This window comes from Carcharodon carcharias, chromosome 7 (genome assembly GCF_017639515.1).
Source record: "Carcharodon carcharias isolate sCarCar2 chromosome 7, sCarCar2.pri, whole genome shotgun sequence".
NCBI lineage: Eukaryota > Metazoa > Chordata > Chondrichthyes > Lamniformes > Lamnidae > Carcharodon > Carcharodon carcharias.
In genome coordinates this window covers 55,974,171-56,001,089 of record NC_054473.1, presented here as the reverse complement: position 1 = coordinate 56,001,089, position 26,919 = coordinate 55,974,171, and the positions used below count along the sequence as shown (strand labels likewise).

The 26,919-nt window shown below is 39.1% G+C and overlaps 1 protein-coding gene across 15 annotated transcripts in view; it reads left to right on the top strand.

Moving 5' to 3' along the window:
• Positions 1-26,919, top strand: part of foxp1b (forkhead box P1b) — a 518,322-nt gene that overhangs the window by 477,289 nt on the left and 14,114 nt on the right. For all 15 annotated transcript variants that reach the window (XM_041192652.1, XM_041192651.1, XM_041192644.1 and 12 more), the window contains 2 exons: positions 2,351-2,472; positions 7,544-7,613. In XM_041192652.1, coding sequence (XP_041048586.1) covers positions 2,351-2,472; positions 7,544-7,613 — 192 coding nt within the window. The remainder of the gene's footprint in view (positions 1-2,350; positions 2,473-7,543; positions 7,614-26,919) is intronic.

The following is a 26,919-nucleotide window of genomic DNA, read 5'->3' as shown; positions in this document are numbered from 1 at the left end:
ACAACTACTGTGGGCTGGCATGCACCACCACAATTACCAGTGGCTACTGCAGCTTGGCAGCAGACGCCAATGCAGAAAATAACAACCCACAACAACAATTGGTAGTTTCATGTGCGGCACTTGAGGCAGAGCCTGCATCTCAAGAATTGGCCTCATCAGCCATTAACAAAGAGGTGCCATATGAAGACACCCCATGAAATGGATTTGTTTGCTGTGTATCCATCATCTTTCATAGGATGACAGAATACACAGTGGCCATAACGAACCCTCTAGGGAAAGGATGAGTATGACTGGCAGTTAAGATTCAGATCTTTCAGTCACATCCAGTGCTTTAATACAGTAGCTGCTCATCCCTGACCTTGATATTAATTAAAACTGGGATGGGGCTGTTCTTCAATATTATCTTATTCGTGCCTTAACACATGCAGCACTACCAATTTGTTACATGTTTCTTACATGCTGAATATTGCATACCCCAAAATGTAGCTCCATTTTTGTTTTGTATTTTTGCAGTCTATGCATTTGTGTAAAAATAAGACTTCTCTCATCCAAAGATTCTTGAAGATACGTGCACCTTATTTAAACGACATGGCAGATTTAGTCCATCTTCAACATGTCAGATCTACAGCTGTGACTTTGACAAGTATCAGCTCAGTAGATTCATTCAACTCTTTAACAGAATGCTCCACCAACTGCTGACAGTCCTTCCACGGGGCACATTTTAGTGATGAACATTCATCTTCCCCACTGTGACTCAGTCCTGCATGGCAGCATGCAGTATTGCAGAAACTCAGAATCGGTTCGCTATGTATGAAAGTGGCTTCCATGTATTTATGAATAGCCAGCCTGCATATAAATTGCCTGTGAAAATCAGATATACATATGCCTTCAGTAATAACTTGTGATCCTTTCCTTGACTTTTCTTTAAACATACTGCTATAGGGCAGAAGCCTCAACTGATTCTGACAAGTCAGAAGCAATCTCTGTTTACTTTATTAATACTATTTCATTAAGAGTGGAATATGGCCTAAATAAAGGGTTGTGGCTGTGGAAGGTGTTATTGTGTTCACTTATTGGTAAGATTTTCATAGGACTTATCAAAATGAGTGATGCCACAATTATTCTGAAGCAATAACTTGAAAAATGCACTCTTTTCTAGTCATTTTAATTTGGGTTTAAGTCTTTGTTAAAAGTTACTGCAATTTACTAAATTGATTGTCAAAAAGAAATGATTGCAAAATATTGCCATTTCACCAAATATATATTTTTCCAAACCTTAACTATGTAATAGACACTTACTGGACTTAGCATTAAATATATGAACAAATTAAATAGTTTTACTTTATCCATCAATCAGAGTTTTTTGAAACACATATATGCATGCTTCAGCCACTGTTAATATAGTGGCATCATAATCAGGCCTGGGTGAGATTGTAGATGAGCATTGCGTCCCACCTTGGTGAGCATTATTCAAACCCAGTCTGGACATGCAGGATAACGGCATCCTTTGAAGGCTATTGAATCCCAAGTGGAATTAGTTTGGCCAGATTAGTTACCTGTGGCCAAAACTCTCAGCAATCTTGAATTCTGCTCTATATGGTTGATCAACTGTTAAAACACATTTTCAAGGTTAATCCATATGGTAATATAATAAAATAAACAGAAGTGTTTTAATAAAAATATGTTTAAACTGCAATTTTGGAACAATAAAAGGTACCAGTAATGCTGTTTGTGTGAACTGTCATGTGGGACTGAGCTCCAGTGTAGCTCCCAAATTAGTCTGAATTTCCTAATTCAGATCTATACATGGTTCTTCCCCATTGCAAATTTGCCCAGTTCATACATAGTTTTGATTATCCTGTATAAGTACAGTAATGCATATTGTGACTACTAATACTGCAAATAATCAAAGTACAAATTTGAGCTTCCTATTCAGACTCCCCTTACACGCTGATTCCTAATGCCAGTCATTAAGTGAAAAATGTTGCTGTCTCATGCATTGTCATTTCTTCTAAATTTGATGAGAATACCTATAGGGAAAATAGCTTGTCTGTTACAGTGTTTGGAATTGTGTCACAGTTTTTATAACAAACCAAGTAAGCTTTACTTTTTTGGCTGTAGGGAAATGGCACGGATGCAATATTTTACCACAAAGTATTTATCTGAAAAAGATCAAAGACTTAATTATTGATGAAATACGGTAGTTTGACAAGAGCCTGCCATTATTGAAAACACTCACAGCAGGATTGAATTCTGTAATTCTTTAGTCTGGCCTTGGCAACACTTACGATTTATACTTCCTTTCTTTTAGATACAATATTGAATGTTTTCTTCTTTGTACTTACTATAGAATGCAGTGCGCCATAATCTTAGTCTTCACAAGTGTTTTGTTCGAGTAGAAAATGTTAAAGGGGCAGTATGGACAGTGGACGAAATAGAATTCCAAAAACGAAGGCCACAAAAGATCAGTGGGTATGTCCACCATGTTTGATTGCTTGAATCTCCTAGCATAGCTAGCTCCCATGTAGTTTAACCTACAGCTTATGGCTGCTTGCAGGTGATGGAGGGGAGGGTGTCGCTTTATTATATTCTTGCTGTCTAGGAAAATGTGGGGCATGGAAAGCAAGTGCTTTGTCACAGGGTCCTTTCCCCTTGTTTTCCCCTGTGTATGCCATGGTGCCCACCCCATGTCCTTTCCATCTGCTTGCCTAGTGTTCTGCATCATATGCTTCTGCTTGCAGGCTACACATATTAACCCCACAAACCATTTGCTTATTTCATTTTTTTTTCTCCTTTCCCTTACCCAATCCTTGTGTGTGATTTTTGTTCTCTCCCAAATACCCTTACCCTTGTTTGTCTTTTCCATCGCATCTGCTTGACTGCTGCTATAATCCCAGGGTGCTATACGCACCAATTTGTCACTGCATAAGTGCTTTATCAGAGTAGAGGATGAGTTTGGGTCCTTTTGGACTGTTGATGATGAAGAATTTAAACGCGGTCGCCACATTCAACGAGGCCGTCCTCGAAAATACTACCCTGATGAAAGCTTTGATGAACATTTTGCACAGTAAGAGCTTTTGCTTGCTACTATTTTGCTTCTGCTTTGCATTGCATGGTTACTATCTGTCAGATTGCCCTGAGTATTAATACATCAAATAAGAATAACTGTTTCTGTAGTGTAAGTTGTCGAATTAAAGCTGCAGATCATTTTGTTGAAAAAATTGCAATTTATTCAAAGTGCAGTATTTCTATAAAAAGCTCTATTTTAGAAAATCCAGTATTTGGTTAAAGAGAAGGTTCAAGTTGCATCATGAAATTTTGTTCCAAACTCAACCATGCAGCCCATTATTAGAACTGCTCCCCGTTACTATTTATGGTACGATCACAAGAATCTAACCTCAGAAGAATAATTTCTTATGAGAATCTCTTAAGAATACTATAATCCTAATAACTGAACATTGACATAGATAGAAGTTGGCCATTGGTTTTTACAGTCAATACAGAAAGGCCTCCTGTGAATGGTTACTAGTAAAACTATCAGATCAGATCTGTATAGATGAAGCAAGATGAAAACTGATCAAGGAGTAAAATCACTAGAGCATTAAACTTTGCAAATATTTCAACAGGTGCCAAACATTCATCATGAAAAATGCTGCACAAAGCTACCAACACTTGTCTATCCCGCTTCAAGTGTGAAAATTAACAACACATTGCGTAGGGTCACTTTCACCAAATGCAAAGGTTCAGTTCCAATATTACTCAAGCTTACATCAAAGCAACATTGCCCATATCCATGTTACCCACCAAATTATAAAAAGTTAAAAAATGCAAATGTTAAATCTTAACTAGTCATGGTGACAATTCAACAATTTAAAGATATTAGGGCAATACCATCACACATCTCTCTAAACTAAACATAAAGGATTCGGCAACTTCATTCATCAAGCATAAATGTCCCCATTGCCAGGCATGGTCAAAGCACTAACTGCACCGATCCAACTATCATAATTCAACTGGTTTCTAGATGACACTAAAATTTCTTACATTAAACTTACTGTCCTAATAGTCCAATGTAAATTCAGTACAAATTCACTAATTTCATTGCAATACAAAGCAGGTTATACACAGTAGAACTTGCAATCAAAGTGATGACTTCAGTTGGGAAAAGACCGTATGATTTATCTATTGTCTCATGCATCAAAATATCAGTTCAATACATTTGTGCTTATTTTCAGTGCAGCTGGATGGGTGGGAGGGAGATGTTCTAGAAAGGTAGAATCCTGGAATAACCTAGCATTAAAATACTCAACTCCTAATAAGATATAATAATTCAAATTGCTGTAGAACATAGTGACACTTATTGGATGAGTTTCACAAGATTTCTGTCCAACTATGGTTGGAGTAGTTTAGTGGAGGACACCACTTTTGGGGGAAGGAAAATTGCCATTGGCAGAACACCAATTCCATTATTTGACTGTATAAGATTCCACATTCCATTCCCTCCTTCCCTGCTGGCTGAATAATTCATCATGTGATTGTAGTAGCAGAATACCTAAAAAGTGCAGAATGGGGGGGAAGAGCTAGGGTATAGTATAAGTAGATGTAGACCAGGGGATAAATTGTTATTTGACATGATGATTAGAATAAGATGATAACATGAACCTTTTCTTTAATATTTTAAAATCTTTATGATGTACAATGACTCCATTCCAAACAATGAAAAAATACTCTGCATCAATACATATTTCAACTATAAACATAAAAATGTTTTGGGTCCCAGCAAATGCAAATGAGGCTGGTTTGGTAATTTGATTGTTCCAAACTTGAATGGAGCCTCCTTATTATCCTATCTCCTTGATCTTTATTCATCATTTTGTTTCCCTGTATTTATGGCTCAGTAATAAATGCACTGCCTGATGTGGTACCAATCAGACAAAGAAGGGCCCAAATTAGTTTCTTAATCTGTGTATTGCAGCTGATACTTGGGTATATGTTTGTGTGCATATAAGTTACCCAGTTTAGGGAGCAGATAAACGGGGGCATGTGCATGAACAGCAGTGTCGGACTATAGAGCCGTACTCCCATCCCATGCCATAAGTTGCAGCAATGCCCAGTTCTGCCAAACCCCAGGACCTTCTCTTTTGTATTTTGAGACTTTAGAACTCCCTCTACTTCTAACTCCACAACGACTTCAGTACTGGGAAGTTGCAGCACCTCCACCAAAATGCTTCTATGCTCTATTTCTTTACTCAATGCTACCAAGCTCAGATCCATCCCCATTGCTTCATAAACCCAGGAACTCCCCATCCCAAAACGGCCAACTCCCAAAATCCCAACCCACTTCCAGTACAGCTAAATGCTTGGTTCATGCTTGCAATCTGCAACATCAGGTGCTCATGATGACAGGTTTTTTCTAGGTACCGACCCCAACGTGCTCTCCAGCACGATATTCTGGGAGGTGACTTCCTAATTAGCCGCCTTCCAATTAATGACAGCAAACAGATCCCTGAGATTGCAGGCTGAATCCTAAGGCCCTCAGCTAAAGACAACCAGCAGCCACCCTGAGAGAGCTGGATGCTGCTCAGACAGAAAAGAGAGCACAAGGTCACCTCAAATTGGAGGCATTCTCAGAAGCACTGATTCAATTCTAAAAATAAAGAGGCCTGAAGCTGGTAAGGCCATTGTAACGAGGAGAAACCCCTCTGAAGGATTCATTTTGTCCGTGACTGCAGCATTTTGTCCATGCAGCCCCCATTATTGGGTTATGCAACCTCCAGTTCTGATGGGCTCCCGGCCTGTCTCCATAGAGCTGCCAGGGTCTGCACACAGTGGGAGTCAGCTCCAGAATTGGAAAGATCCCAGTAGAATTCTCTCTGTCGTTGTCATTAGTCCCTTAACTGCTCAGTATTGACTACCTGCTGCTGCTAATTGGGTAACCACTGCCAAAGTTCATCTGTCCCCGGACGATGGACAGGAGTGGGATGGGGCACTGTCCCCAATACCCCTATCTCTGATCTTCCTCCGGTTGCAACTTCAAAACCCCTCCCTGGGGCTAGAAAGAACCTACCCATCATCCCGGCCATATTTCTCTTGATCATTGGCCTCCAGAGAGTTGAGATTAAAAATGGCTTCTTAAATGGAATTATAATAATTAAAAGAATAAATGTCATATTTTCACTCAGATTTGCATTTTTACAAGAAAATGGACACAATCGCACATGCGATTCCCAAAACATCAGTTTAAAAAAAACCCATATTGACATCTTCAGATACTATAAATTAATGATCATAATGATACATGATGGCTGGAATTTTGCGGCAACAGTGGGCGGCTAGCCCCAAGGCTGCATTTTGCCAACATCTTCCCTCACCATTTTGCCAGCCTTCCCACCTCTAGCCCATCCCCAACAGTCCGGCAAAATCCAGCCTGATGTGTACATGATATAATATTCTGAAATTAAGAAAAAATAGCATTTCTTCTAACTCATCATGAACAATGTCATGGGAGATCCACTTGTGTGTTCAGTTGTATCTGTGCATATATTTTATATTTATATATAAACCTACAAGTCAAAGTCACTTTTCTTGATTATCGCAACTTGTAAACTTCTAATTAAGTAATGACGATGCATAGCCTGCATGTAAATTGGCTGTCCCACAACTCCACGGTATTAATCTTATCATCCCAATGCTTGCATTTATCTACTATTCATATTGCATTTATTTTCTGCCAGTCATCTTCTCTTGCAGTGCCTCACCTGCTTAATATCTGTTTCTTGCAGTATTCTTTCTCATTCTCTGTATAACCTTTCTCATTTCACTTTTATAAGCCTGGTTAATCTAATACTCTCCTTAATCTTATTAATTTGCTTGCCAAAAGGCCAAGATAATAAGTGGGCTCCACCGTGTATCCTTCGCACTCAATAAAAAGGCGTCCAGCAGCTTTACACTCTGAGCCATAATAATTATTACCCATCATCTCCAAACTTTTCTGAATAATTGCAAGATCTAGAAACTGTACATTGTTTCTGTGAGTCATGTCTTTGAACAGTATCAGCAGGAATTCCTGATAAAATTACAAATGTCAGCTACTTTTACTTTGAATTGTATGCATTTGGATAGAATGCCACTTTATTTTTGGCACATTACTTTGAATCAAATTATATAGGGATTAAATAGGATTATATTTTGTTCTGTGTCTACATCAAAGATCTACAGAGACAAATCCATTTGCTGAATGATATCCAAATAAGTTAATAAATTAATATATTTTGTAGTTTGATTTTAAGAAAGAATTTAAAAGCCTTTTTTAAATCATGCCTTAAATGGACCCAGAAGCATTACAGTAACTTGAAATTCAAATTAATCGGTTAAAAAATTGGCAATGTCAGTTAAAGAGCTTCTTTCAATTTTGAGAACAGTTTAAAAGTATTTTTTCTCTGTTAGAAGAATGGAACTTAATACACTAATACCTGCACTACATCAGTTACTTATCCAAAGTGAATTGTGAATATTACTTATCTTTTTTTTTCCTTATACACAGCAATCCTTCTATTATAAAAAATATACAGACCAGCCTTGCATATGGATCACCACTCAATGCTGCTTTACAGGTAAGATCAACAAATGCATTTAGTCTGCAAAGTCCACAGTACCAAGAACCCTTGCTCCACATTGAGTCTTTCACTAATTAGATATTAAAATTTAATTTCTTTAAAACTTTTTAAGTGTATAAAGCAATAAAGCCCAAGGGCAAACGCATTGTAAGCCACTAGAGCATTAGCTGGTTGTTTCACATTTTGAATATTGTGGCAAAAATTAAAAGTTCACTTATTAATATTTATCAGTGGTATCATAATTTCCACCATCTTATTTCAGAGATTTGCTTGAGGGAAAAGAACCATAAATGTAATTACTCCAGCACAACTATTAATGATTGAATGATGGGATGCAGTGTCACATGACCCCCTATTGGTTACTGGTGCTATGGAGGAAACACTAAGACAGCATGAATTCTGCTCAGCCTCTGTTATCATTAACATAGTTTGTGTTTTCTGAAACCCGACAGTTTAATTCTATTGGGATTTTTTGAATTTCTATCTTTTCTTTCACTGGTTCATTCAACCATTTTCAGCTAGAGGTAATGTATCTTATCCACCAACAATGCCCTATGATCATTCATGACATGAGGTGCAATTGCATTTCAGGCAGGCCAAGTCCTGCCACATTTTTCTTGTCCTATATTGGAACTATTTACCGTTGTGCGACATGGTTAAAAACTGATAAAGCTCACCCAGCTGATGCAGACTAGGTAACATAAGGAGGTGGCATAGTGGCAATGTCACTGCACTAGTGAGGCCCAGGATAATGCTGTAGGGGTATGGATTCAAATATCACCATGGCAGCTGGTGGGATTTAAATTCGATTACTAAATCTGGAATTGAAAGCTAGGTCAGTAATGGTAACCATGAAACTATCATCGATTGTCATAAAAAACCATCTGATTCACTAATGTCCTTTGGGGAAGGAATTCTGCCATCCTTAACCTGGTCTGGTCTACATGTGACTCCAGACTCATATTAATGTATTTGACTCTTAAGCACCCTCTGAAGTGGCCTAGCAAGCCATTCAGTTCAGTAGTAATTAGGGGCGGTCAACAAATGCTGCCCATGTCACATGTAAGGTTTAAAAAAAAAACAAAGGACCACGTCAGGTGGCAATGTTTTTGAGGCAAACTATTAACAAGATGAAACTGTTTTAAGGCCTTTATTATTACTTTAATGCTGGCTCTGGTTAGAGGACCTTGCAACTCGCACAATTGCATTAGGGCCGCAAGCCAGGCAGGGAGCCTCAGCAGACCTGGCTTGCTCTCGGTTTGGAGTACCAATGCATAAGTGCACTCTGCTCTAGAATCTGTAATCCATGTAGCCCAAGGGAGAATCCCAGTCTTGGTTACACTATTCATCCTGTGTTACATGTCATGCAGCTCCACAAGGGTTTTCCCACTGACAGTTGTGCAAAAGCTCATGTTTGTGCACCTCATCAGTATGTCTAGTAAAATGTAGGGGCTCCAAACCAAACTTCTGAAACTCAAACTACGCTCTTGTTTCTAGCATGTAATATTTGCCAAGAAACAAATAAATGTTAGGGTCAGTAAAATGCATTTATTTGGCTATGCAACATGTTTTTCTACAAATATTATCAACAATATACACCATGATTCTGTGATGTTTTGATTATTAAAGCATGTGTTGACCTCTAACATTGGAAAAAAATGAGAAGGAATGTTAATAGGTGCATTGAAGAACAACCTTTTGCTGTCAGCTTGCAATCTCTGGAGACACATGAAACAGTTTTAAAGCTTGTTTTATCTTGCAGAAGATATTAAAAATTGCAAACAGTTTTGTAGCTTTTTATATATATATGAGCCGTAGAGGCATAAAATAAAGTGCTAGCAATCAACAATTTAGATGCAAATCGCCATGGTATTTAACCCATGGGTAATCATATCATTTGACATATTTGCTGTATTGACAAAGAGCAAATATATTTACAATTAGGTGCTGTTCTCTTGATGTTGATAATATAATGGGCGTCTGGGTGAAAACATTGAATAGAATATGCATTGTTAAAGATTTACAATTGGAAAGTATTGAAAAAACAATTCGGTAATAAAAATGAATTTGTGAGCATAAATCAGCACATCGAAACCCAATATGTTTTATGCAAAAAGAGAAAGGCCGTGTTCAGATCCACATTCCTATAAATGGTGAGTTCCTAATCTCTGCCTTGTCACTTAGGCTGATATGTATCTTCCTGGCAGGCGAGATTCAACTCCAGGAGAGCACATTTGTAAAATTGGCTCTTACATGGTCGTCTACAAATATGTCATTATAAATGAATGACAGATCAGTGAACAAAGAAATTTAACTTTATACGCAAAAGAAAATGTGACCTAGGTTCCATCCAATGAGAACAGAGAGTTCTTCCCTTTATACTTAACAGTAAATTATTTTATGGCATAGGGGAACCTAAGATAAGTGAAGGAAGAACTTTTATCAGAAGAAGACCTCACTTTAGTCCTTTGTCATTTTGTACTGAAACCATGTTATGGAGAATGTGCAGATGATAGTGCGATTCCCTAACCATGAATGTTGGCATCCTAAATACTGTGACATTTATTGGTTGGCTGTGGGTTTTGTAAATTTTGTAAATGATGTGGACTTGTAGTTGCATTCCAAATGAAGTGCGAGCAGTAGTCAAGGTGTTACTAAAGCATAGTAATGTAGATGCTGGAATTCTGAAACAATAACATAAAATGCTGGAAATATTCTGCATGTCAGGCAGCCTCTGTGGAGAGAGAAAAACAGAGTTAATCTTTTAGGTCGATCCCTTTGCTGAGCAGGAGTGGATAATTAAGGCAAATCAATCTGAGCCTCATATTGGTACCGGTTAGTGAGTGTTGCAACTGGAATCCAAGAAGTAAAGTGTTAGTTGATGATCTTTGCAGAGAATTTCTGTGGCTCTTTTACTAAAGTTAGGGCAAATGATGGGGAGACCTCTGGAGAAATACACTTTGTAAGGATTAGATGGAGTTAAGTTTGGAAGTTGTGATTTTTAAATGTCTAAAGATTGTAGGAAGAATGAAAGCTTGAGTTCCCAGTGTTGAGGACCTGAAAAGAAATAAGTTTTAAAAAATACTGTGCAATGAACCTTGGAACCTAGTGAGACTGTAGGCCATGTAGATGTGTGACATACATATAAATAAGATGGCTTGATGTTCCTTTCGAATATGTCATCAGTTCACCTACCATTCTTGGGTCTGATTCCATTACAGTAGTAAGCTGCACACTATAGTATTAAAACTGCCCGTATTTAAGGCAGAAGGACACCTGTAACATGAAGGCAGGATGTTGTGGCAAGTGAAGGCTGGATTAGAACAAGGAATATTTTTTTCCAGTTATCAGAAGGATGAGGTTACTTAGTTATTTTTAACCTGATAACACAGAACTGTGACTCTTCGATGATTGGATGACTCTACACAGCCATTTGAAAAAAGATAATCTGAAGATTTATTTCAAAATCTGCTAGCTCTATCTTGTCTTTCTGTAATCATATTTTGCAAATGTTGATACTGTTAAGTCTCTAAAGTCAGTCTCTAAATTCCCTGTTTGTGTATGTTAGTCAAATGTTTGACTGAGACTATATATATATATATGTGTGTGTGTGTGTGTGTGTGTGTGTGTGTGTGTATATGTGTGTATCTATATATATATATATATATATATATATATATATATATATAAAGCTTTCCTCTTGAAGGCATTGATTCATACTGTGACGCATTTCCCAAGTGTGCACTACTCTCTAGTTCCTGACTCCACTCTTTAGCTATGAAATCAGACAGTGAGTTTCACCAGGTTATTCAACTGTAATGGACAGCTCCCAAGTGAAAATGAATATTTTGTTATTTTGCTGTGGGCTATACTTTTGATTTGTAACCCTAACAAAAAAGAGTATATGTCCATAATCAGCAGTGAACTACCAACTCAAAAATGGGTTTACAAAACTTTATGAAATACAAGAGAACGATCATTACTTGTTAAAGCCTTGTTAATGTTAATTGATGAAAAATCTACATTTGGACAATATGGAAAATATTTATAGGGAGCATTTATTTCCAGATCACATTTCAAAATACCACATCAATTAATGCACATAATCTACTGCCTGTAACACAGGTAGCAGCCATTGCTGAGTATCTCATAGTGCAACAGTGCAACACGCAGAGAGAATAGGAGGTGCATGACTCACATCAGGTGCAACTCAATTGCAATGGAATCAGCTACGTAGCTGTAACAGTGGAACCATTCATTATTACATTTAGTGTCTGAGGCTTGTTGTTTGACTTAAGATCTTCCACAAGCCCTTTTTAGGAACCTATAGATGATTTCTGTTGTATCTTTGTTTAAAAAGGGACCGAAGGATAGACCAAATAATTACAGACTAGTCAGTCTGACCTCAGTGGTGGGCAAATTATTGGAATCATTCTAAGGGACAGGATAAACTGTCACTTAGAAAGGCATGGATTAATCAAGGGCAGTCAGTATGGATTTGTTAAGGGAAAGTCATGTCTGACTAATTTGATTGAATTTTTTGAGGAAGTAACAAGGAGCATTGATGAGAGTAGTGTAGTTGATGTGGTCTGCATGGATATCAGCAAGGCTTTTGACAAGGTGTCACATGTTAGATAGACTGGTTTAAAAAAAAAAAGAAGCTCATGGGATCCAGGGGAATGTAGCAAGCTGGATACAAAATTGGCTCAATGGCAGAAAACAAAGCATAATTGTTGATGGATGCTTTTGTGACTGGAAGGCTGTTTCCAGTGGGGGTCTGCAGGGCTGAATACCAGGTCCCCTGCTTTTTGTGGTATATTTTAATGATTTTGCATAAATGCAAGGGAAATGTTCAAGGATTTTGCAGACAATACAAAAATTGGCTGCGCTGTCGATAGTAAGGAGGATTGCTTTAGATTGCAGGAAGATATCAATGGACTGTTCAGGTGGGCAGAAAAGTGGCAAATGGAATTCAGTCCAGAGATGTATGAGGTGATCATTTGAGGAGGTCAAACAAGGCAAAGGATTGCACAATAAATGAGAGGATACTGAGAGGTGTAGAGGAAGTGAGGGACCTTGGAGTGAATGTCCACAGAACCCTGAAGATAGCAGGACAGGTTGATAAGGTGGGTAAGAAGGCATATGGAATTCTTTCATTTATGAGCCAAGGCATTGAATATAAAAGCAGAGAGGTTATGTTGGAACTATATAAAACACTAGTTAGGCCACAACTTGTGTACCGTGTGCAGTTCTAGTCACCTCATTACAGAAAGGATGTAATTACATTAGAGAGGGGGTACAGAAGAGATTTACGAGGATGTTGCCAGGACTGGGAAATTACAACCATGAGGAAAAGTTGGATAGGCTGGATTTGTTCTCCTTGGAACAGAGGAGGCTGAGGGGAGAGTTGATCAAGATGTATGAAATTGTGAGGGGAGTGGATAGGAAGGGTCTGTTTACTTTAGCAGAAGAGTCAGTGACCAGGCGCATAGATGTAAAGTGATTGGTAGAAAGATTAGAGTGGAGATGAGGAAAAATACTTCATTTCACAACCCTAGAGGGTTGTGGGGACCTGGAACTCACTGTGGGTAGTAGAGGGCGGAAAACCTCAACTAATTTAAAGGTGCCTGGATATGCACCTCCAGTGCTGTAACCTGCAGGGCTACGGACCTAATGCTGGAAAGTGGGATTAGGCTGGTTGGCTCATTTATTGATGGCACAGACACGATGGGCCAAGTGGCCGCTTACTACGATTCTATGATATCTCACAAGTCAATCTCATTGCCCTAATGAAGTGATGCATGGCAGTAACTTAAGCCCTGTATTGACACACAACTAGCTTCATAGACTTAAGCATCAGCCAGCACAAATAGCCAAGGTGTTACTAATTGAGACCTTTTCAAAGTGCAGAGCATCATGGATTGTGCACAACTAGCCATTTTTGCATTCTATTCCATACCTAAGTAGGAAAGATTTTCATACATTTTCAAAAGATATGCAACCTACATAAGAAAACACCTAAATGCATGATCCTTTGGAAATATTCAGGGTATTTTCATTCTGAGGCAGTAAGGCATGCCATAGCACTTTAATGAAAGGCTAAGAGATGGTTGACTCTTTAGGAAAAGAAGTTTAACATTGTGGCAATGTTAATGATACCTCTGCACAGCCCTCAGATCCCAGTAGAGGACAATTGCATTGAGGCACATGGGGATAAACCAAGGTTCACAGGTCTTACAATGTACAGTAATGGGTGTAAGCTGACAGTGGTAAGCTTCACGGTAGATAATGTCATTGGCAAATGCGTCGCCAAGAACCAAGTGAGCAACTTTGAACTGAGGAGGCCCAGGAAAGATTATGGCACATAACAGTAAGCAGATAATCATCCATTCCAATGAGGGAAGCAGTTGTATGAGGAGCTAATTGCGCAGTTCCTCCAGTAAACATTGCAGTGAGACATTATATTGTCATTAAACCTCTGTGCAATCATATTACTTGTATATCTTTTGTACAGAATTATATATGGAGCCTTGGATTTGCTTTTGAACAGTTAAATCTATTTTCTACACCATAGAAGAACAATAGACTGCAAGATATAAAAAGTGAATTTATTTTGTGTTCAGTGTGTATTTTCTTTACATACAGTTACATGTATTTTACTTTGTGTATTTCTGTATGTTGGTTGTTGATGTGCCCCATTATCATGTACAAATCTAGTTGAATGAATAACATTGGTAGGTATTGCATAGTCAGCTAGCCAGTTTTAAGGGATGCCTAAAGTTTGCTATCAGTATCTTTGACAAATTCACATCTGCCTTAGAGTCTCCTTTGCTGGAATCATTGTTCGCTTTTAATTTCAGAGGTGGCACCTAGGGTCACCTATGCAGTCTGTATGATAACACAACTGCTGGAGATCATCTCATAAGAACCATTGGACATCTGTGTAGCCATTGAATCCTTCCTTTGCAGAGATATGTAATCTTTCTCTCTGTGAGTTTACACTGGCTGTGACTGCTTCTCGGAGCAGCAGGCACAGCACTGTTCAGAGACATCCTATGTTTCTGGCCTGTAATACTGAGGTTACCACATCAGGTGCGCTGTGCTCAGCGGCAGACAGCTAGATAAATAGCCATACAAAATTTTCACACTCATTTTCAAGATGGCGACATGGACCATTTGCATACATCTTTTGTTGGATAACAGGCCCTGTAAACACAACAGAGTTTATTTTCCACTTAACTCTCTGTGTCTACTCTTGTCCACTGGCAGTCATTTTTTGGGAAGTCACATGAAAATTGTGAACTCCACATTTCCTCATATATACTTCTAGTAGACAAGCCTCTGTAACCTTTGTGCAGAAACATAAAATGTACCCTTATGCCACAAGTTGTACCAGGTGGATCATCACAATGCTGCTATCTCTAGTATCCCTTTGTTGACAATGCTTTGTGACTCGCCCTAGAATCATGGAACAATGCCGCACGGAGGGAGGCTATTTGGCCAATTGTATCCGCACCGATTCATTGAAAGAGTTTCCAATTAGTCCAGCTCTCCTGCCTTTTTCCAATAATCCAGCAAAATTTTCCTTTTCAAATATTTGTCCCAATTCCCTTTTTGAAAGTAGTTATTGAATCAGCTTCCTCAAGCTGCTCCTAGGAATCTACAGAGGATATCTCACAAGTCACTCTTATTGTCATGCATCACTGCATGAAAACAGTAACTTAAGCCTTATATTGGCATGCAGGTTGCTTCATAAGCATAACCAACACAGGTAGCCAAAGTGTCACTAACTGATTTTGCCAAAGTGCAGACCATCAGGTGGTGTCTTTAGTAGAAGATTTTTTTTTCCCCATTTAGTCTGAATAAAAGCTGACAAGCACCCTGGACCTAATGGCCTGCATCCTAGGGTATTACACAAAGTAGCAGCAGAGATAACTGATGCATTGGTTGTGATGTTCCAAAATTCCCATGTCCCAGCAGATTGGAAAACAGCAAACTCTGCTCAAGAAAGGGGAGAGACAGAAAGCAGAAAACTATAGGCCAGCTAGCCTAGCATCTGTCATTAGGAAAATGCTGGAACACGTTGTTAAGGAAGTAATAGCAGGACATTCAGAAAATCATAATATAATCAAGCAGAGTCAACATGGTTTTATGAAAGGGAAATCATATTTGGCAAATTTATTCAAGGTCTTTGAAGGTATAATGAGCAGGGTGAAAAAAGAGGAACTAGCAGATGCAGTGTATTTGGATTTCTAAAAGGTAATCAACGCCACATAAAGGGTTAGTACACAAGTTAAGAGCTCATGATGTTGGGGGCAATATATTAGCATGGATAGACTAGGATAGGCTAGCTAACAGGAAGCAGTTGCAATAAATGTGTCATTTTCAGGAGGGCAAATTGTAACTTGTGGAGTGCACAATGATCAGTGCTGGGGCCTCAACAATTTACAATCTAAATTAATAACTTGGATGAAAGGGCAGGGTGTACTGCAGCCAAATTTGCTGATGATCCAAATATAGATAGGGAAGCAACTTGTGAGGAGGATACAAAGAGTTTGCAAAGGGATATGGGTAAGTTAAACAAATGGACAAATATTTGACAGGTGGTGTGTAATGTGGGAAAATGTGAGGTTGTCTACTTTGGTTGGAAGAATTGGAAAACAGAACATTATTTAAATAGAGGGAAAATACAGAATATGCAGCACAGAGGGTTCTGGGTGTCCTCGTACACGAATCGCAAAAGCCATCCAGGTACAGAACATAGGAAGACAAATGGAACAATGGCCTTTATTGCAAGGGGGATGGAAGATAAAAATAGGGAAGTCATGCTGAAACTGTACGGGGTGTTGGTGAGACCACACCTAGAGTATTGTATACTGTTTTGGTTTCCTGACTTAAGAAGGAATATACTTGCATGGAGGAAGTTCAGAGAAGGTGCACCATGTTGATTCCTGGGATGAAGGAGTTGCCTTATGAGGAAAGGTTCAGTAGGTTGGGCTTATGTTCATTGGAGTTTAGGAGGAGGAGAGATGATCTTATTGAAGCATACAGGATTCTGAGGGGGCTTGACAGGGTAGATGCTGACAGGATGTTTTCCTTTATGGGGAAATCTAAAATTGGGAGCACAGTTTCAGAATAAGGGGTCTCCCATTTAAGAGCAGGATGAAGAGGAATTCTTCTTGAGAGTGTTGTTAATCTTTGGAATTCTCTACCCCAGAGAGCAGTGGAGACTGGATCATTGAATATATTCAAGGCTGAGTTTTCGACAGATTTTTGATTGACAAGGAAGTCGAGGTTAATTGAAAAGTGGAGTTAATGTCACTAATCTTATTGAATGGCAGAGCAGGCTCAAATGACCAAATAACCTACTCCTCCCATTTTTTATGTTCTTTTGTTGTCTGATTCATTTGTCAGTTACCTTAAATTTGTGCTCTCTGGGTACCAGCCTTTCTGTGGCACAGTTTCTCCTTATATAGTCTACTAAAACCCTTCCAAGCTTTTGAACACCTCCATTTAATATCCCTTTAACCTTCTTTGTTCCATGCAGAACAATGCTGGTTTCTCCATGTAACTGATTTTCACTAACCCTATTCTTCCTGCCTTAGACAACCTCCACATTTTATGAAGAGAGCAGATGGGATGTTGTGGGTTAATTGTTATATTTGCCAATGTTAGCGGAAAAAGTTGCCATGAATAATAAAGTGAAGGAAAATGTCAACTTTTTCACAAATGTTAGCAAATCAAGGAAAATATATCCCTGTGTATACATAAGCTCATTTCAATTGGAACGTTGTATTCTCAATTTGTGTTTCTTAAAATTATGCACAGTCTGTATATATTGATACATTGACATATCATGCAAATTATATCAGAGATAATAAGACACGTACTTGGTGGTCTAGGCAGTGCACCCATATTTGTAGGCCGGGATTTTCCGGCCCCACTGCGGGGCGAGGCGGCGCCCCAGCTGGAAGTCCATTGACTTGCGGCGGGCCCAGAAGATCATGGCAGCAGGTAGGTGAAGAAAATCCCACCAATCATCTCAAATGCCTTTCAGAGTCTTCCTTCTTAATAAATCAGTTCTTCCTTTCTTACATTAAGTGAGAGATTTTTGTTGGTTGATGCCACTACCCTATGCCTGACCGCCTCGTGTAAGCTTTGCTTTTGGTAGACAAGCAGCATGAATTCAAATAAGGTGATTTGTCCTCTGTGAATTTATTCCTGGAGGATATTTGTTTGCCAAACGGTTTGTATAAGCTTGCGGTTTGCAATTGTGCAAACTTTCTTGTTGCATCCTTGCAAACATTTCTTTATATGAGTGCCATACGTTACTTGCATATGACATTTAAAACCACCTACTACCTCCATTTCCATATATGTGCTGTGCTGCTGCTTTACAGTGACATTCATGCTTTAGGTTTTGCTTTTTTTAAGCCATGCGGGTCTCCTGTCAGGTCCTCTCATTATCTTGCGTAAAGGCAGTATTCTCTGCATTGTAATATTCTGTACCATGTTTGGGGCTGTCCTATATCTTAGAACTCTTGCTATGTATCTATAACACAGTTAACAAACACATGTTGAGCATCACTGATGAACCAGAATTTTAAAATGTGTGCTGATACATATTGCAGCGATATTTACAAGCCACAACTGTAAATTTTTGTTAATTATACCAGTTCAGCAACTTACTTACCACTTGAAAGCTGAAGGTTCTTTATTAAAGGCGTATTGTAGGTTGTGTATATTTGCTTCTACCAACAAAAATTGTATTCAACAAAATTGCACATTTTAAAGCCATCCACTACTGCCCTTTTTAGTGGTCATAAATAGCAATGAAAAAGGGCATAAGTCTTTTTTTAACAAAAGAGCAAATCATAATCCTGTGCATTTAATTTTTCTATGCTGTTTTTAGCAAAAAAAGTAGGTCCGAGTACATTGCAGTGTTCTCACTTTAATAATCTTTGATTTTCAAGTAGTTTTTTTAATGATCCGTAGTTGAAATGGGAGATGTGCCAATTTTTAAAAGAGCAATTTTGTGAAATATAATTTGGTTAGTAATATAGCAAAAAAGCAGTCAATCACCACACACCTACAATAATGATCCATTAACGCTTTTCAAGCAGCTCACAAGCCACTTTACCGGTAAAAATGACGAGACGATCATGAATCCAGCGGTAGAGTGTGAAAGCTGTTGAGAAATGACTGAGCAGTAAGGTCATGAAGCCCACTTTGCAGACTGGGCATAATGGAAAAATGGCAATGTAGTATATTGCAAGATCTGAGCATTTTGTTATATTGCCCTCCCTGTTGGGGAGGTGTTAATAAAGTTGGTTCAATAATTGCTGCCTGCAGCTGAGCATGTGTTAGTCTTACTCAGTGCAATACACAAAAGAAAGATGGCGATGAGGAATACTCTTTTACATTTCATTTGAGAATTTAAGGACTGAAGAGCATTGTGATACATTTTTGGATCTCCTGAAGTTGATTTTGAGGAAGTTTGAGCAATTTGCAAGATTATTCCGTGTGCATATTGTATTCAGGTACACAGAGTCAGCATTGTCTGTAATTGACAAAAGTAGCACTGAAGACACATTTGGGGACAATGGGATAATTCAATCCTAATAAGAAGGACTGGAGTAATTACGAATAAAGGTTACACATTTGGCTAAAACTGAATAAAATAGGAGATGAAGATAAAGTAAATGTCTTCCCCACCATGATGGGGACAGATGTTTTTGATGTAGTTTTTAAATACTGTTGTCCGAGATGTGCGCCGCCCCCCCCCCCCCCCCACAGTTTGATGGAAAATGCTGAAATTAATGAAATTCTGGGCTCATATTATGGCGCGACTAAGAATGAGATTGCACTGCAAGTTGCAATTCTTGAAAGGAAGCAGTTGCCAAGTGAGACTTTTGTAGGTTGCATTCTTGAATTAATTAAACTCAAGTGTGACATGAACTTACAAATGTGTCTCCAAAGTTGATTTCGAGGAGACCTAAAGAACAGTAAAATCCAACTCAAGCTTTTGAGCGAAGGCTGATGGAGGGCGACCTGCATTGAGGACACAGCCATGGAAATGGCGGAACGAGATAGTTGCAAATTGCAAGGGAGTCCTGGCAGGGGAGGTCCACCGGCCCACGGTAGCCAAGTTCACAGTCTCAGAGTTAGAAATTTAGATGCTGACACCAATCATTAAAATGCTCCCTTTTCCATTCAAAGTGCTATGCCTGTGTGAAGGTCAGTTATATCCAGACTGCATGCAGGAGTAGAAGAAACGATAATGTTCCAAGTCGCAGTCGAGAACCAGCTCACAGCCATGCACCAGGTCAAGGTCGTGGTAAATCTAAAGCTAGTTGAGGAGTCTGGAAATCCTCAAAGCACACATGATAGATGTAGACGCAGAAGTTGATGTTATCGAGCAGGAAGAACAAGAATTGTATTCTGTCGGAGAGCAAGAAAAGCAGGACATGGAAGAGGAGGGTAAAAGGGCTAGAGATATAATTCCAGCACCTGTAGTAAAAGTGAAAGTTGGAAATTCACAACTTACTTTCACCATTGATACAGCTGCAGTAGTGCCTGTTATCTTGGAAAGGGAACGTAAAAAGTCCCTAAGTCGCATTCCCTTATACAAAACTGACAGCGTGAAACTGACTACTTATTCCAATAACAATATTCTAGTGTTTGGTGATTTTAATGTTAGAGTCAACAACAGTAGTATAGTAGAAGCAGCAATAAAAGGAGGAAACAAAGTCTCCCTGTTGGGAAGAAATTGGCTTAAGAAGAAACAGTTAATTGGATTGAATTTTTTTACAGTAGGGATCAGTAAGAGTACATCTGACATTGAGAAAGTGGTTAGAAAGTAGCATTTGAGCAAGGAGGAGCAAATGATAAAATCAGTCATCAATAAGTCAGCAGATCACGCAAATGCGGTTGTTGTTTTGAGATTTCCTGTGAAGACTGATTCTTTTACCTACACAAATGACATGCCAGTGTCTGCCAGAGAAATTATTGAAGAAACTCAAAGAGGTGGCCCTCAGTAAAGTGCTCAATTATATCATGAATGATTGGCCTAAAAAGTGTGTTGAGAAATTGCCAGAGTATTTCACACATGGAAATGAACTGAGTGTAGTTCAAGGCAGTCTCTCATGGGGCTTAAGAGTCATTATCCTGCAAGGTTTAGAGAGAGATTGTTAAAAGGGACTTCATCATGAACACACAGGGATAGTCTGTATGAAAGCAATAGCAAGAAGCTATTTTTGATATCCAAAGATAGATAGAGATATTGAAGAATTGGTGAAAAGTTGTGAGGTACGTCTCAGAGTGAGAAATGATCCAACCAACCTAATATTCCATGGTCAAACACAAGAAAACCATGGGAATAAGTACATGTTGATTTCTTTAAGATGGAAGGGAAAGAGTACTATGTTTTGGTTGATATCTATAACAAGTGGATAAATGTTGGTCAATGCCCAATACCACAATTGCCAAAACTATTGCGGTTTTGAGAAGTTGGTTTGCAATTTGAGTTGCCAGAGATGTCTGTGTCAGATAAATAGCCCACAGCTTTCCATCAGAAGAGTTTGAAATATTTGTGTATGAATGGAGTTAAATATACTCTAATACCACCACATCACCCTGCATTGAATGGTGCTGCAGAAAGAAGTGTACAGAGTGTGAAGAGGTGGTTGCAGAAATATTTGCTAGGTGAGAAGCTAGGCAGTAATTTCCATCTTTCTCTTCAAAACTGGCTAGACAATTTTCTGGTTCTCTTACAGAATAACCTCACAGTCTGCAACATACCTTATGAGTTAGTGCTTAAACATGCTCCTTGGACAAGGTTTAGTTTGCTTAAGCCTGTAGTCAGAAGCAAAGCAAGACAAAGTGAACATGAGTCATGATACACGAGGCATGAAACTTGAGAGAGTTCTGTGCCGGTCAGAAGGCCATGGTGAAAAACCAAGGAGGTGATAAGGAGCAGTATGTGTTTGGAGTTGTTGTAGAGAGGCTAGGTTCATTCACATATCTAGTGAAGATTGGAGAGAGTCTTTGTCAGTGTCAGGTAGATCATTTGCTTGAAAGAGGAAATCTGACAAAGGAGAGAACAGGAGACATTTCCTATCATCCAAATTTCTCCTACAGCCCAAAGTAAAAGTCAGAACAAAACTGTAAGCTTGCCAGTATTACAGAATCCACCGGTAGAACAAAGTGAGTCAGGGTCTTTGATTAAGACAAATCATCAATGTCACTGTGCCAACCATTAACTGGAGTTGGTATTTAAAGTCAAAGTTCAGGTTTAACACAGAGATATTGAGAGAGCAGAGTCAAGGTAATGAAAATGGAAGGGAATAGCCAGACAAAAAGAAAAAGAAGCCAGACAGGTAAATTGAAAGTATGTTGGAAGGAAGAAGAAAAAACGTTGTTCTTTTCATTATTTCTTGTCAAATGATATTTTTATTGCACACACACTGATGTTAAGGAAAAACAATTTTTACTCTGTACGCAAGTATGCAACCCAACCTAAATTTGCAGGTTTAATTGATGATGGTTTAGTCATATTCATGTACCATTTTACATTTTAATGTATATGTTTTTCAAATGGGGAGAGTGTGTCGTACATTGCAAGAACTAAGCATTTTGTTATATTGCTCTCTCTGCTGTCCTCTCTGTTGGGGGAGTGTAAATAAAGTTGTTCACAATGGCTGCCTGCAATTGAGCATGTGTTGGTCATAGTGCATTACATAACAGGCAGAGCCTTTTTAACAATAAAGGACAGTCCCCAACAAGGCATGGGGTGAGCTGCAAACAGACACATCAGAGCATGTGAACACAGTGCACCAGTTGAGAGACCTTGAAGAAGTTCTATAGTTTGACAAACAGTAAAAATACAAGGCAAGGATATTACTGTAAAGTAGCACTGTAGAACATGTATGGAAAATGAAGGAAAATCATAAAATGATATTTAAATAAGCTGACAGCAAAAATGGCAGACAAATGCAAATTACTTTATACATATCCTGGTACCAAAGACGATGTAGGAAGGAGTGAATGCACTTTGTCCCTATTTAAAAAGCAGGTGACATAGGGGCATAAAGTGTCAGAATGTGAAGTAAGATTAAAAAAGAATGATAGCATTCACAATGAGATAGGCTTCACAACCTCAGGATGTACCAATGCATTTCATAGCTAATGAAATGTAGTCACTGTTGTTAAATAGAGAAGCACAGCCTATTTATACTCAGCAAGGATTCTCCCTTGCACCCTGAAAACTGCCCCTCCCCCACAAACTGCATTGAAAATAAATGATCTGCTTTGGTGACACTGTTTGAGGAAAAATTTTGATCACAACAGCAGAGGAACTTCTTTGCACATTTTCAAATTGCACCATGGAACTTTTTAAATACACCTTGGAGACCATACTGAACTCAAAAGATAGCACTAAGATAAAAAGATACTGCCGATGCTGGAAAAAACAAAAAATGCTGGAAAAACTCAGCAGTATATATTTCACCACATTTCTACTTCCCTTTCACTCTGAAGAAATCATACAGACTCGAAACATCAATTCTGTCTTTCTCTCCACAGATGCTGTCAGACCTGCTTAGTTTTTCCAGCATTTTTTGTTTTTGTTTCAAAAGAAAGCACCTCAGTACTACATTGAGAGTCTTCAATGTGCAACAAGCAGAAAAAGTCACCCATAACTACCCACTATTGCATTAAGCACCAGCGCAGATATAAACATTTTGCAACAGTTAAAATGGTGATGTAGCTAAGAAAGCACAAGACACTGGGAAAGAGTTACAGACAGCTATGAAAAATGGATTCAAAGAGCACACAGTTTGCACATTGTTCCTTGCTTAGACAGATCAATCTACTAAAAAGATGCCTTTCAGCAGTACAATTACAAAAAGCATAGGACTAGCTAACTGACTGTATCACCATATCACACAATCGACTGCATTGCATTTCCTCAAAGCTCTGACATTATGGCAGGACAGACTTGTAGGAACTGATGCAAGTGTATCAGATTCAGTTGCATAAACAGATGGTAAGCTTTCAGTATCTCATTCAGTCTGCCAGTTGGCCAAGCAATAACCACCATGGCTAAGTGCTCAGCTAGACAAAAGAAAGAGCTTGCTTCTCTACAGCCTTTTTCATGGACCAGGATTTTTAGGATTTGCCTTCCCACCATCTGAGGAATCGGCAGGAAACACATCCCTGGCGATACAGCCTGCCCTACAGTCATTTGACACTCCATCCAACAAGTATTAATTGGCTGGGAGGTAGGACTTGCACCTCTCACTCATGTAGAAGCCCCATCTCAGAGAACTGCCTGCTAATCTGTTGTCCCACAGCCTAAGTCCTGGGAGTCCAGGACCAGGAAAGTTTTATGGGGGTCTCAGGGTAATCTGAACAGAAAATACATTGAACGTGTGTGTCACATGCCTTCGAATGCTGAATGAAATTAATTTATTTTAATTCATCTTGTAGATTTTTCTATAGTTCATTAAAAAGTCAGTTGTTTAAAAGTAACATTGATATAACATACATAGCCTTTAGGTGAAACTAATAATGTTTGACAGCAGAACTCATTGAAAAAAACTAGTACATATGCATATGACCACAGTGTTTGAGTTCTACTGCTGGTGGTTGTTTGGAATCTGTTACTGCAATTTTACTGACCTCCTCCAGACATGTTGCAAGACCCCCCCCGCCGCCCCCTCACCATTGCAAACACCTGCAGGTCCAGCACTTTATAAGTCTTAGAATTAATCTTTAAGTGTGTCTCTTTCTGTTTCCCTTTCCCAGGAAGTGTGCAGTGACCTGCCTTATTCTTTGCCATGAGTTGCCTATAATATGCAAATGGATGGTTCAATAGTTGTTCCTGTTTAGATATGCCACAGAATTTTTGGCAAGCATGTGAATTGCTACATGCACATCCAATGATGCCCCGCACCCTTGAAGAAGCTATGAATTGGAAAGTTCAGTGTATCCCTGATGTTACTGCTCATGGCGGTCACTTCTTACGTACAACGCAGTACCTCAAGATACAGTAGAACAGAAAACTAGCTGACAACTATGATAGATGCCTGGAAAGCTCCAATGGCATAAAAATTTTAGAAAAGTCATCTTCACTGCCACTAGTAGTATACTGCAAATGGTTTAGAATCTCTTCAGGTCATCTTGCACATATTGACATACTTGAGCCACAGCCTCCCTCCTGAATCTCATGTCCAGGTATTTGACAGTTGTAGTGGTTGCCCAGCCTGTTTTACTTTGTGAATGTTTGCCACCTATGCCTTCTTCACAACTCACGCAGCATGTGTCTACACAGATACCTGCAGATCTGCCGTTGGTTATTGCATCCCAGAACATTCCTCTACATTATGCACTTCATAAATGTGTGGGAATATGTTAAAATGTTCCTATTTATTTAGCTTTAACCAGCTATTATCAACTAACATGCAGTTCAGAACATAATATTTGTCTATGTCCCTTCTATTTCAGTTCTTCCCAGTAATCCTTTGAATTCTTCACCATTGGTATTTTTTTAAAGTCTGACCAAGTATAAAGTAGTTTTTTTGTTGTTTTACTTAGCACTAATTTTCTGAAAAGCATTTTTGGAAGGGATGTATCCACAACTGTGCTAAATGCAGATGGTGCGGTTCTTAACATTTAATAGCAATATTCCAATGCTGTTTATCTGCATATATGTTTTTAGAAAAACAATCAAACAGCAAAATATATGTTCTAATAAATGGAATATCTGGCCACTAATTGCAACACAGGCTGCTTACTCATTTCATTGATTTCAATGTCCAGCCAGCACTAACTATGCCATTGATTGGGTGGATCCATCAACAGGGAACTGATATCATGAGTGACTAGCTCCACAATTCTAGCCTACACTCATAAAGGGGAGGTGCATTGTGGCTGGAGCAAGTGCTGGCAGTCATGCAAAAGTGAGTCTATCCTGGAAAAGAACAAGGGAGAGAGTGGGTTCCAGGGCATTCAGACGCTGCACTGGAGGCCTTGCTGGAGGAGATGGAAAGGAGGAGAGATATCCTCAAGGGGCCCTCCAGGCACACACTCAGAAGGTAGTGGGAGCAGGTAACTACGGAGGTCTATGCCAGGAGTCAAGCCACAACGACTGTCGTGCCACAAGAAATTCAATGACCTCACATGAGCGCTTAAGGTCAGTGGATGCATCTTCAAATGCCATATCCTACCAACTGTTCTACTAGCCTCCAAAGCTGATGAAATCACCACACCTCCATCACTCACCTACCAACAACTCCTATCAATCAGGAATCATACCTTATATTCATATGCTCCACTGTACCCACAGACTGCTAACACTGTTAAAAACCTCACATCCACGTCTCATATTTTGTGCACGATTCCAACTATTCAATTATGACAGTCACATCATCCAAAAAAAATCACATAAAATTCACTGAAACATTTCCTTTCTTGCAGGACCAAGTGGTCCACAACTGCAGGGAGCAAGAGCTAATTCACCTGCATGTATGAATCCTCATAGAGGAGAGGGACATTATTGGGACAGCCATTGTTGAGGCAGTGGTCATTAGTGGAGCAGGAATCATTGAAGATAATTGTATCTTCATAACTAATCCTCCTTCTGAGATCCCAACTCCCCATCTTCCCACAGTTTTCTAATTTACAAGCTGCAGATGGTTTAAGCATACACCTCTCACTCATCCCCATCCACTGCCCCCTACCCACCTGAACCACGATCTTACCCTTGTGCCTTTCTCCTTTCAGTATCCAAGAATTGTAACCTGATCAAACAGTGAAGAAACAGCAAGAAGACAGTGATGATAAAGATGCACCAACACATGATTTCACATACGCAACCAACAACTTAGACACTGACACTACACCTATCTTAGAGGATAAATTAGAGGCAGAATAGTCATGTGGTGGGACACCGGGCATGAGTAGGCTACAGAGATGGCAGTGGAAAAAAATATGCAGGTGCCAGCCTGCTGGAGGGCAGGGTCACAAAAGTTCTGCTACAGAGAACTGAGATGTGGACTTCAATGCAACAGACCACAGAAGAGCACTGATGAGTATCGACAATAAAACGCTTGGTGCAGAGAGGGAAGCCTATGGTCAATATTGAGGAGCAGGGAGGAGTACAGCACCAACTTGATATAGGGCTTGTGCAGAGCTTGGAACACTTTATTTTCAATATGGAAGCGATGACCAATTCAATTCAGAGTTGTGGATCCAACCATGATGCCACATCTGATGGCTGAAGTTGCCTCTTCCTTTGCACCAC